Source organism: Octopus bimaculoides, chromosome 18 (genome assembly GCF_001194135.2).
Source record: "Octopus bimaculoides isolate UCB-OBI-ISO-001 chromosome 18, ASM119413v2, whole genome shotgun sequence".
Taxonomy (NCBI): Eukaryota; Metazoa; Mollusca; class Cephalopoda; order Octopoda; family Octopodidae; genus Octopus; species Octopus bimaculoides.
In genome coordinates this window covers 51,819,963-51,832,928 of record NC_068998.1, presented here as the reverse complement: position 1 = coordinate 51,832,928, position 12,966 = coordinate 51,819,963, and the positions used below count along the sequence as shown (strand labels likewise).

General features: G+C 34.7%; 1 protein-coding gene across 1 annotated transcript in view; it reads right to left on the bottom strand.

The window, feature by feature from the left end:
• The window catches only part of LOC106878091 (diacylglycerol kinase zeta-like), a 352,548-nt gene that overhangs the window by 249,684 nt on the left and 89,898 nt on the right, over positions 1–12,966 (bottom strand). Inside the window, exon 2 of the mRNA XM_052974271.1 lies at positions 10,584–10,689. Within this exon, the coding sequence (XP_052830231.1) occupies positions 10,584–10,689 (106 nt within the window). The remainder of the gene's footprint in view (positions 1–10,583; positions 10,690–12,966) is intronic.

Sequence of the window (12,966 nt, the reverse complement as noted above, 5' to 3'; positions counted from 1 at the left end):
TTTGAAAAGAGATTTGGCGGATATTACAAAGAAATTCTCTATTTCTGGTTTTCCTCATGTATCACCATCTGCTTCCTCTCGGTAAATAAAAATCAGAGAAATCAAAATAGGAAAGCAGTTATTTACAAACAACATGAAACCTTTTAGTTGTTTATAGTAAATATAAGCCAGAAGCATACAAGGAAGTGAAATATCCCCCACATGAATAGTAATCCAAATCAAAAGAGATACGAACAGGAAAGCTGTATAAATTCAATGCCATATTTGTCTACTTAGGTTTGTAATTTGAATGTTTTGACAAGTTGGAATCATAATTTTCACACATTTGTTTTTCTTTTCTATTTTTGTTATAATCCAAATTAAAGTCTTAAAGTCTGAATAATTTTAAACAGTGAAAATTACATCAAATGAAACAGTCTTAAACATAAATAATAACACTAATAATAATAATTGTTTCTAATTTAGGTACAAGGCCAGCAGTTTGAGGTGGGATGGCGTTTAGTCAATACTACTGATTGGCACTTTACTTTATTGACTTAAGAGAGATGAAAGGCAGAGCTAACCAAGCCAGGGTTTGAACATACAACATAAAGAGTCAGAAGAAATGCTGCAAAGCATTTTCTCTGATAATCAAAAGCGGAAAGCGTTACTCATATAGTAAGTGAATGTAGCATGCTGGCACAGAAAGAATTCAAGAAAAGATATGACAATCTAGGGAGAGCAATCCACTTGGAGTTATGTAAAAAGCTAGGATTTGAACATACTGATAAATGGTATGACATGAACCTAGTAAAGTACTCGAAAGTAAGAAATATAAGATGTTATGGGACTTCAACATTCAGACTGACAGAGTAATAGAAGCTAGAAAGCCTGATTTGGTAGTACAATAATCCTTCGACTATCGCAGATGTTATGTTCCAAAGCCTACTGTGATAGGTGAAAATCCATGAAGTACAAGCAATACTGTACTGTATATTCTAAAAATTATTTTTATAATTTGTATATATTTATTTTATTATAAATGCAAAACAATACCATGGAGGAATCGATGTAAGCTTAAATAATAAACCGCAATAGGTGAACTGCGATATGGCAAGGGATTACTGTAGTAGATAAAGAGAATAGAAAGTGCCAGATAATTGACTTTACAGTCCCAAATGATGAAAAATCAATATGAGAGTATAAGAGGTATAGAGAAAATAGCAAAGTACCAGGACCTAGCCATTAAATTACAGAGACTATGGAAAGTGCGGGTAAAATGTATCCCAGTAGTATAGGTGCATTGGGGACTATCCCTAAACATTTGAACAGGTGGATAGAGGAAATAGGCATAAAACCTAGTTTAGTGCAGCTGCAGAAAACAGTTTTATTAGGGACAGCTAGGATACTTAGGAGGGTTCTTGGCATCTAAGGTTACTTGTAGCCCGATGTTAGGAATTTTCTTTATCAACAGTCTAATCTGTTGTGTGTATATGAATAATAATAACAATAACATCAATAATAATAATAATAATAATAATTCCAATTTTGGCACAAAGCCAGCAGTTTTGAGAGAAGTGAATTAGTCATTATCATTGACCCCCAGTACTTTATTTTATTGACCCCAGAAGGATGGAAAGCAACATTAACCTCAGGGGGATTTGAACTCAGAAAATAAAGAGCCAAAGAAAATACCACAAGGCATTTTTCCAACACTAATGGTTCTGCCAATTTAAAGCCATGATGATGATGATGATGATGATGATGACTGTTTCATGTATCTGTCACCTAAGCCCATTCATACATGCAAGAGAAAATGAAAAGAAGATGGGACATAATTACGAATGTATGGGGATCAATAATGCAAGGTAATATAAAAATAAGGGAATGAGTGGGGATGTTATAAAGAATATAAATTAAAGAAAACTTACAATAAAAACACTAACAAAAATTTGATACATGATATAAAAGCATGAAACACAGATTGGGTAACCCACCCACATATGAATGAGAATCCATGAAATTGGCTGCCTGCCATACCTTGAAGCTGGTATAATTGAAACTTCCTCTGTGTATTTGGTGTCAGACTTAGCAAAAAAATCTTGCATGTTCTCTAGTTAGTTGCAATTTAGCTGATCATAGATTATTAATGTGGTTTTCACTAGCAGTCTATCATTTGAGTGTCCACAAAATGAAAGCCCATCTCCTCATCAATCATTAACCCTATTAGTCAGGTTTATCAGTTCTTCGTTTTTTTTTATTTTTAATGAAAGACTGTGAATTTTACATGGGGAGAGGTAGACTCCTCTTCTCTTAAGGGGGGTGGGGTGTGTGATCATTTTCTATAGTTTCTTTTTCTCTCTCTCTCTCTCTCTCTCAGGCCCTTCATGCAACTTTCAGCAGCCTACCCCCTCTATATGAGTTTTTTTCCCTCCTTTTGTCACAAGATGATTGTCAATGCTTAGAACTGAGAAGGAGACAATCTCTTCCAACACTTCTGGAGCGGTACTGGTGGCACCCCAAGAACAACACCTCCAGAGTTCTGCTGTTTTGTTTTCTTTTACCCAGTTTACCCAACTCTTTTGTGCAGGAAACCCTTAAATGATCTTTATTGCTACATATGTAACTGCTGGTTTCTAATTTAGGCACAAAACCAATAATCTTGATGGGTGGAGATTAGTCAGCACAAGGTGGACTTTCCATTGCAGCATTTTTAGAAATAACAGACTCTCCACATTCTGAGTTTCAATTACTTTTCCTTTTCAAACCAAATGAAGCCTGAATTCAGTCATTTGACCTGCTAGAAATACCAGCCTAAGGTAGGTGATGATTTGAGTAAGGAATCTGACTGCTGTTTCTAACAAGTGAAGTATATCAAGTAGATGCTTCTATGTTGGTTTGTATTTTTAATTAGCTTTTAAGTGTTGATAGAAAACTATCATAATTTCAAAAATAAATTCAGTAAAATTGCAAACCTTGTATAGCAACAAAGTAAACATTATTTATAAAATTTAAATAAGCAACAAAAAAAAGTTATAGAAACAAATTGAAAAAAAAAAAGCTTAAATTTTCACAAATAGGCAAACACAAGTGATTAATGCTAAACATATATCATAAAAGTGTTTACATTGAAGAGATTTTATTTAAAAAGTACAAAGAAAACAAGCAATAATTCAGTTTGCTTTCAAATTTTGTCTTCTTTCTGTCTTGTACATCTGAAGATATTAAAGGAATTTTCTTTGGTGTCTAAATCTATCGAAGCTAGTTGTAAGAAGTTTTACTAACGTGACTTGTGAACAAATTTTTAATTCTATTCCCTTTTCTTTTTAACATTTACCAAGCTAAAACATAGAAGAAAAGTGTGAAATTGAGAAACAATGCATAGAATAAATGAAATTGTATGAAATTTGGTAAGATTACACCAAGTAACCATTTGTTGTTGATGCTGTTGTTAAATCCCAGGTTAGTTCTGATTGAGCAGATTTATGTACAAAGGTGTGTTCTAGATCTAAGTAAACTTAGAAGTCGTAAAATGCTGCCGTGTCTCTACTTTCTCTCTTTTCCCCGAAGAAAGACTCCAAAATGCTGGGTTTTCCACTTCTCAAAGCAAGTTCACAGAACTCATTTTACCAATATTGCAGTACAATGTCTTGCCAATACAGACTGACACCAGCCTGTTTGGAATCTGTTGGAGTGTCTGTGTAGTAAGTAGCTTGCTTACCAACCACATGGTTACAGGTTCAGTCCCACTGCATGGCACCTTGGGCAAGTGTTTTCTACTATAGCCTCAGGCCACCCAAAGCCTTGTGAGTGGATTTGGTAGACGGAAACTGAAAGAAGCCCATCATATATATAACTACCTGAAACGGTCGTGACTTTTGGGACTTGACTAATGAAAGAAAGCCAAGAATGACCTGTCCTTTTTTGCCTGTCCTTCTAATGGTTGTTCCTTTTGTCTGCCTTTGTATCGTCTGTCCGTGTGAATGTTTTATGCCCTCTATTGCGTTTTTGTTCCATTTACATATATATATATATATATATATATATATATATATGCTTGTGTGTGTGTTTGTCCCCTCATGATTGCTTGACAACCAATGTTGGTGTGTTTACATCCTGGTAACTTAGCAGTTTGGCAAAAGACACTGATAGAATATGTACTAGGATTACAAACAATAAGTCCTGGGGTCGATCTGTTTGGCTAAAAGTGGTGCTCTACCATGGCTACAGTCACATGACTGAGGCAAATAAATGAACACACACACACACACACACAAAGTGTGTGTGTGTGTGTGAGAGAGAGAGAGAGAGAGAGAGAGAGAGAGAGAGAGAGAGAGAGAGAGAGAGAGAGAGAGAGAGAGAGAGATGTCTGCATTTTTGATTGCTCCTTTTATAAAAGTATATGAATATTGTAAAGCAAGAGCAATATTAACAATAAAATTTTGTCCAGAAAAAACACAGTTAAGAAAACAATAAGCAAAAAAACAAACAACAACAACAAAAACATAATCTAATATTTGTTTTAGGCAAGAGCCAAATAAAGATCTTAAGCTGTAATTGTATCTAGAGTAAATAATACTCAAAATATACATTTTTAACATAAATAGAAGGCTTCTGATAAAGAGGAGACAGGGAGATGAGAATGTGCAATAGTTGTATTCTCTCAAGTTCATTAGCAATCTAGGTGAAATGAAGCAACTGTTGATGTGGAGAAAAATTAGGTCACATATTGGTTCGTTAAGATATTAATTCTATTGTATAGTGCTATTGACAAGACTGTAATGTATCAAATATTTGTTGAAGAGATGATAGAATAATGATAAATTGGTATATCAGTTGAAATTAAATGAACTTTAAATCATTTTGCTAAAATATTGCTGGTGAAAGACACAACCATTATGTTTCGAATTATTGTGAAAATAATTAATAAACAGAAGGGATTCAGTAAAAACAAAAAAAAAAAAAACCCAATTCGCATTCGGTTATATTTGGAATATAGCAAAATATTCTACCACTAAATTATGATGGTGTGCTTTAGTTTAAATATGAACCCTTAAAATATTATAGGTTTTGTTGCATGGAACCAGAGACAGTCTTTGGTAGGCAGGTATTAAAAGGGTCAAAATAAAAAATATGAATCAAGCAATTGGGGTGATAAAAAATAAATAAATAAACACAAAAGATAGCTAATAAGATTAGTACAGTTTTAATAGAGGAGGATTATTTTAGAGGTGGTTCTAGGCAAAATATATGGAAATGCTGAACTTGCTCAACTTCAAAAACCCTCTTTCACACTACCTGACTGACTGTAGGAACTGTTGGAGTAAAGAGTAGGTACTCATTACAAACACCTTAAAGGAATACACAATGGATTTTGTTTTTGTCAAGTTCATGAGACTTTTTTTCTGAGAAGACACTTACAAGTCATTGACGCTATTTCCTTATAACTGGGAGGAGTTGAATGCAATATTGTAAGCCAACAAAATACTCATTAGTTTTACAATTCAAATTCTGCCTGCCAGTCAGTCACACACACACACACACAGAGTCCGTGACATCTACTTGGAGCTAGGTTAATTAGCCATTGACAATTAAGTGCTTTCACTATGAAAACAATACAATTTGGTAAGAGAAGACAGACTACTCCACAGCCATCTTGTCATTTTGTCTAATCTATGAATTGTCAAAGTTAATAAAATTGCATAGAATGTCTCACAGTATTTATTCTATCTGCGTGCTGAGTTCAAATCCTACAGAAGTTACCTTTGCCTTTCGTCCTTCAGGTGAGGAGCCTAAATATATCTATATTCCTGTATTCTTTTACTGGTTTCAGTCATTTGACTGCAGCCATGCTGGAGCACCACCTTAAATGGTTTTAGTTGAAGAAATCAACCTCCTTTAGGCACAAAGCCTGGAGTTGGTGGGGAGGGGAACAAGCCTGGTGCAGAACCAGTACTTATTTTATTGACCCCACCACCAAAGAAAAAAGGCTGGAAAGCAAAAGTCAACCTTGGTAGAATTTGAACCCAGATGGTACAGACAGATGAAAGGTCACTAAGCATTTTGTTTGGCATGGTTTTAGATTTAGGCAAAGTACAAGGCCAGCAATTCTAGTGAGTGAGGGTCAGTTCATTATATCAGCCGAGTATTTGATTGGTACTTAATTTCATCGATCCTCAAAGGATGGAAGTTAACTTGGGCAGCATTTGAATTCAAGCAGTAAAGAGCTGGAAGAAATACTGTAAAGCAATTATCCTGAGGCTGCAACAATTCAGCCAGTTTAACACCTTGGATGAGCAATGTACATTGTGGTATTTGGTGAATTACAAGAATGAAGAAAATTAATGTTTATCGCAGGATCACTGAAACTCTGAAAAGAAAGAGAGCTAAAACTATAAACTTTTTCTTCTATGACTGATTTCAGTTACTACAGATATGGCCATGGTGGGGCAACACCTGGAAGTGTTATAGTTAGTAATATTGATCTCAGTACTTATTTCAGTCTGCTGCTTATGTTATTGATCTCTATCGATCAAATCATTAAGATTTACCTTTTTCACATAAAGTGACGTAATTCCAAACATCGATTTATACAGATATACACAAACTTATATGTAAGTGTGTGGATGAGAGTCTGTGTGTTTATGTATGTATGTATGTGTGTGTGTGTGTGTGTATGTATGTATATGAAGGTGGGTTAAAAAGTTCATAGGTTGACTATGAAGGAGAGATGCTACTACTGTGAAATCTTGCATGCATTGATTTCAATTCTCCTTATTAATAACTGCGCTTTCCAGGCAAACTGATACCTAACTATTCAGAGAAGATTTCAAAAGTAACCAGCAGCAACTTCTCTTGAACATGGACAAAATCTGACATTGTGGTGTTTTCAAGTACCCATAGAAAAAGGGTTTAGCCCCCAAGGACATTCCTGCTGACATGGTTGTTACATTTAGGGATGAGGCTCCAGCTTCATTAAAGTACCAGTCACAGTACCAGTTACACACTGGGATCAATGTAATCAACTTAATCCCTTCCCCTGAATTCAAGGCCTTGTGCTTCCAGTAGAGAAAACTACTACTATTATTATTATTATTATTATTATTATTATTATTATTATTATCAGTAGTAGTAGAATTAATAAGGTGGTGAGCTGGTAGAATTGTTAGCATGCTGGATGAAATACTTAACAGTATTTCTCTTGTCACTGCATTCTGAGTTCAAATTCTGCCATGGTCGACTTTGCCTTCGATCCTCTTGGTAAGATAAGTACCACATGATCACTGGGTTTGATGTAACCAATTTGCCCCACCTCCATCGAAATTGCTGGCCTCGTGCCAAACTTTGAGACCGTTATTATTACTATTGTTTGTAAGATTGTGAGCTGGCAGAATCAATAGCATGCCAGGCGAAATGCTTAATAGTAATTTCGTCTGCTGCTATGTTCTGAGTTCAAATTCTGCCGAGGTCAACTTTGCATTTCATCGTTTCAGAGCTGATAAATTAAATACCAGTGAAACACAGGGGTCGATGTAATCGAGTAGCCCCCTCCCACAAAATTTCAGGCCCTGTGCCAATAGCAGAAAGGATTATTATTATTATTATTGGTACTTGTAATAATACAGCCATAAACAACAAAAGAGGTTAAGATGCTGCACGTAGGTGGCTATAGAATAAACTGTGCTTTATAAATGACTCTAAACTGAAGTGATAGCACTTCATTTATTGATGCTTTTTTTAGCAAGGAACAAACCAGAACTAATCACATAAGGGGGGAAACAGCCTCTCCACCCTGCCTCCCTACAACCACCCCCGTTGCATGTTCTTTCACTGGAGATTTGTGTTCTTGATTTAATAATGATACTAACATGGGTTTCTATCTGCTTCAGTCAATACTTGACAATTTACGGAAGAGATAATTAGGCATTAGCATTCTCACTCAAAAAGCTGATACAGTGACAACAAAAATAGCAATCAAAGTAACTCAGTGATGACTAATTTTAGCTTTTCACTTACAAAATTTAATGGAGAGAGAGAGAGAGAGAGAGAGAGAGAGAGTTGGTAGTTGTGTACAAATATATATATATATATATATATATATATATATATATATATAAAGAGAATGAGACTTCAAGCCAACGTATATAGTCAGTTACGTGAAGATAACACCATTTGTAAGTGGGTTGAGCTCATTAAAGAAAAGTAGACATTGGTGAAAGGGAGAGAGAGTGAGAGAGAGAAAGGGAGAGAGAGAGTGAGAGAGAGAGAGATGGTGATATTACATAACAAGAGCCCAGTAGTATCCTGCAAGTACTGCAGTTCTCTCAAGAAGTGCCAGGATTGGTGTGAAGACAACATAACATAATGATGAAAGTGAAGAATGTTGCCCCCCTTTTTTTTTAGGGGGGGGGGGGCAACTACCAAATTTAGCCATCTACTTAACTTTGACCTTCTTGGCATCATTTCACCTTCCTCCTTTTCCCTTGTTCCCCATTCTTTCCCTTCTTCACTGCTCTATCCCTTTACTGTTACCAGTGAAGTGATATATATATATTCAGTTTTGTTTGTATACATATTCACATCTCAAAGACTATTATTATTTTTATTATTATTATTATTATTATTATTATTATTGTTTTGATTGTGGGTAACAAGCAGCTGTTTATCATAATGTTATATTGAAAGTAATTTAAAAGTTAAAAACCAATTCTGATCAGTAATTTTCCACAGCCAGCTAGGAGAAGGTAGTACCACCCTGTTTGAGAAGCTCTGTATTACCACATAGTCACCCTTTTGCTCACACACACACACACACACACACACACACACACACTATATATATATATATATATATATATATATATATATATATATATATATATATATATATATATATATATATATAGACACACATGTATATGTATACACACACACACTTCTGGTTCCATCATATATTCAGTCTGGACTTCGAAAAATGGCAAGACAGTATTTAAAACAGTTGTACATCAAGAAGGCATCCCATGGTTAGTAAAAGAAATATTGATTCTGTACCTATAACACATTGAGTACTTTATGAGTCATGATCTACTTGATCAACAATCAAGATATACAGTTAATATATAAGCACACACATACACACACACATTTATACATATAATGCTATTACAAACACAACCAAATTATATGTGCACGTTTTTGTTTTAAATGCCTACGAGGACTCTAGCACAATGCAATTACTTTCATAAAACTGCATCAAAAAAAGTGTTAAATTTGATAGTTTCAAAATATTTATTTTTTCTGAATAAAAGAATATGCTGAAATGAATAAAAATTGTATGGAATGTATGATAATATGAAAAATAATATCTGTTTTTAATATGTGTTTTTAAAAGTAAGTTGATATATGAGAAGATAAGAAAGAATTTAAATGTAATTAATGATAGGTATCATAGCATATAACACTAAAGGCATTGAACATAAAATTTCCGAAGTTTTTCCAATATATATTTATTGTAAACAAACATCATCATCATCATCATCATACATGGTAACAATGTTTCTGCTATAAATGTATGTATATTCGGTCACATTCATATTTGAGGAACCAATGAGAAAGCCTCTACATAGATATTTAACAAGCAAGGAATAGCAGCTATGTCTTCTTCCAATTGTAGCCTAATTTCTTAAAAAAGTGAGAGATAGTTTAGAAAACATAGCCCTACAAATAAATTAAGTCAGGATGTAGGAGAGAAAGAGATGTTCATTCACAAATGGGAGGCTTTTAATCATATCAAAGATGTGCTCACATAGATGTGACTCGGGACAAAGCATCTACAAAAACATTAACCATTTAATGACAGTTGAGTAAAGAATCCAAGTGGTAGAAGCCAGTAAAACAGGAAAGCAGAGGGAGAAATGGGCAAATGGTGAAGTCTGATCCTAGTATGGTGGACCTCATGAAGAAAGGTACTATAAGCACCAAGGTGCTGTCACTCCATCAATTCGGATGATGAGGGTTCCAGTTGATCTGATCAACAGAACAGCCAGTTTGTGAAATTAATGTGTAAGTGGCTGAGTATTCCACAGACGTGCAAAACCTTAATGTAGTTCACAGGGAGATTCAGTGTGATACAGAATGTGACAAGGCTGGTCCTTTGAAATACAGGCACTACACATTTTCGCCAGCCGAGTAGACTGGAGCAATGTGAAATAGAGTGTCTTGCTCAAGGACACAATGTGCCACCGGTTTTCAAATTCACGACCTTAGTGTCCAAGGTATTGTAACAAGTGGAAATATACTGTACTGAAGCAGACTGGCACAGCTTCCTCCTCTTCCTCTGTTGGCAGTAGCTTCTTCATCATTTTAATGTCGAATTTTTCCACATTTGCATGGGTCATATGGAATTCAATGAGGCAGGATTTCTTTGGCCACATTAATTTCATGAGCAGGCTGTTCCATTGATTGGATCAACTGGAACCCTCGTCGTCGTAACCGACGGAGTGCTACGATTTTATATTGGTATTGAATAACTCAAGTCTAATGTCAAAACTAACATTAGATAGAGTTTCTTTGTAAAAAGAAAAAAAAAAGTTTATATCACCTACCGACCAATCGATAGTTGAGCGCAGATCCCGTTTTCGGTAACCATGATCAGCATGGTTAGGATGTAAATAATTGGTATGACTGAAGTTGCTCTTTGAAATTGCTTTCCTGTAAAAGACAAATTATCAAAAGAATAATTACTCATTGATGAATGAAAAACAAAAAAAACCTAATATACATTATTAGTTAACGAGAAGAGAAGTAATCAAGTTAATATCAAAATATAGTAATTAGTACATATGATAGCTTCAATAGAGAAAGTCACCTGTGAAGTTAAACAGCAAACCAAGTTCCAAAGATGAGATGAATCATCATAAATTGTTGGAAAATAAATTTCTTTTGATATAAAATGTACATAACAAAAATTTGATGCTTAAAAGGTCTGTGTAATGAAAATAAAAATGTATTTATTGAGAGAGATACTCAAATAGTTGATAGGAGGAGAAGCTTTTGAAACATAAAATCCAAGAGAAATTAGCTTGGAATGGAATGTGATTGTGTTAATATACTTAACAAAGAAGAGAGGTGGCAGAGTTATTAGAATGTGTGTAAAATTTGGTTAGATGTAATCTATTATTTAGTTCAATACAACTCTGTGATCCTTGGAACATACTTAGTTGCAAACACCAAAATCCGATCTCCAGTTTGGGGAGAACTTTGTCATTTTCTCTGACCAGTCCCAGAGAACCTGGAAAAGTGTTACAAGCCCTGCTCTTCTTCCTTGGAGTAAGACATAAAAAAACCATAGTTATATTTATTAATTGCCATTTGCACTATTAGAATATGGTAGCAAATTGGCACTCAGTCACCTGTTAGGTACATAAAGACTACGGTAATCAGCAGTAGTTACATGACCGAAAGTCTTTTCTTCTTTTCCTTTTGAAATTCTTAAGAATAGCATTATTCAAAATGATATTAGAAAGACGGTATCCAGTACCAGACAGACATCATATGGAGCTGCAGTATTGAAAAGGTAGCAGAGGAGGATTTATTAAAAGTGCTTGAAAGATCCCTGAGAAGGGGTCACAATCAAAACTGTCTATTGATCCCTTTTGTGACTGCAATCCTAATGACCTATACGGCAAATATGCTCAAGTTTATTTTGGAAATAATCAAAAATTTAGATGTTAATTGAATTTTTCTTTAACAGAATTGGTAGAATGTTTAGAGCACAGGGTAAAATGCCTTGTGGTATTTGTTCCAACTCTCTGCATGAGAAGTTCAAACTCCACCGAGGCAAACTTTACCTTTCACTATTTCAGGGTTGATAAAAAATCAAGGGCACTGCATTGGCAGGACTATTAGAGGATCAAGTGATATGTTTTGTGGATATTTGTTCTGTTTCTTTGTGTTCTGGCAGCAAAGTCTGCAACAACAGTGCCAAAATGTATCAACCCAAGTAGAAAAGGGAGACTTGCATGCATGAATAAACTGCCAGTCTATGTGAAAAGGTCATGCCCAGACTTGCACATACACACGTACATTTAAACGGCCAACATAAACCAACAGAGCCCCTTGCCGCTATCATTAAAAAGCTGGCATTTGGAATGTAACTTACCTAAAATTATTATTGAAAGCTTTAATATCAATATCAGAATCTGGCAGCTTTGAATCAAAATCAAATATGTTGGCCTCAAAAGTGTTAAACACTGACGGAAAAAAATTTGCAAATAAAACAGGATTTTAATCAGGTTAAATGAATATTAAGATCCAGCAACATGATTTCCTAAGTATTGTTATTTAATTATACTTTTACATATAAATGAATGAAGTGAGCTTCATATTCACAAGTCTTAATTCCTGTGTTTATGTGTATACTTTTTGGTGTATTTGCGTGCAATAATAACTAAACTGAATTAAACAGAATTTTAAATCGATCAATTCTGTCTCATAAAATGCTTAGTGCATGTGACACATAATTGTATGAGCCTCTTTATTAGCTAGAAATAGCAGCTAAATGCTCCCCAAATCACACTTTACTACCTCAGAACACATTGTTCAATGTGGTCAACATGCAATAGGAGGGGATGGTCTTCACTCTCCTATTAGAATTCCATTCACACGTAGGATGCTTCAGGAGAACAGCAAATATATACGGATTAGTGGGCTGGGGCTTTATATTGTCGACTGCAAAAGGATGAAAGGTAAAGTTGATATTATCGGGACCTGAATTCATAAATGGAAAGGGGTGTAACTAAATACCACAGGTATTTTGACTGACACAATAAGGATTCTGTTGACTTACTGCCTAAGGTAACATGGTCATGGCTGGAATGTCATTGATCATAGGTTTGTATAGTGAGGAGCTAAGCTGGAGATAAACAACAACATCATTGGCAAATCTTATATATGTATGTATATATATATATATATATATATATATAT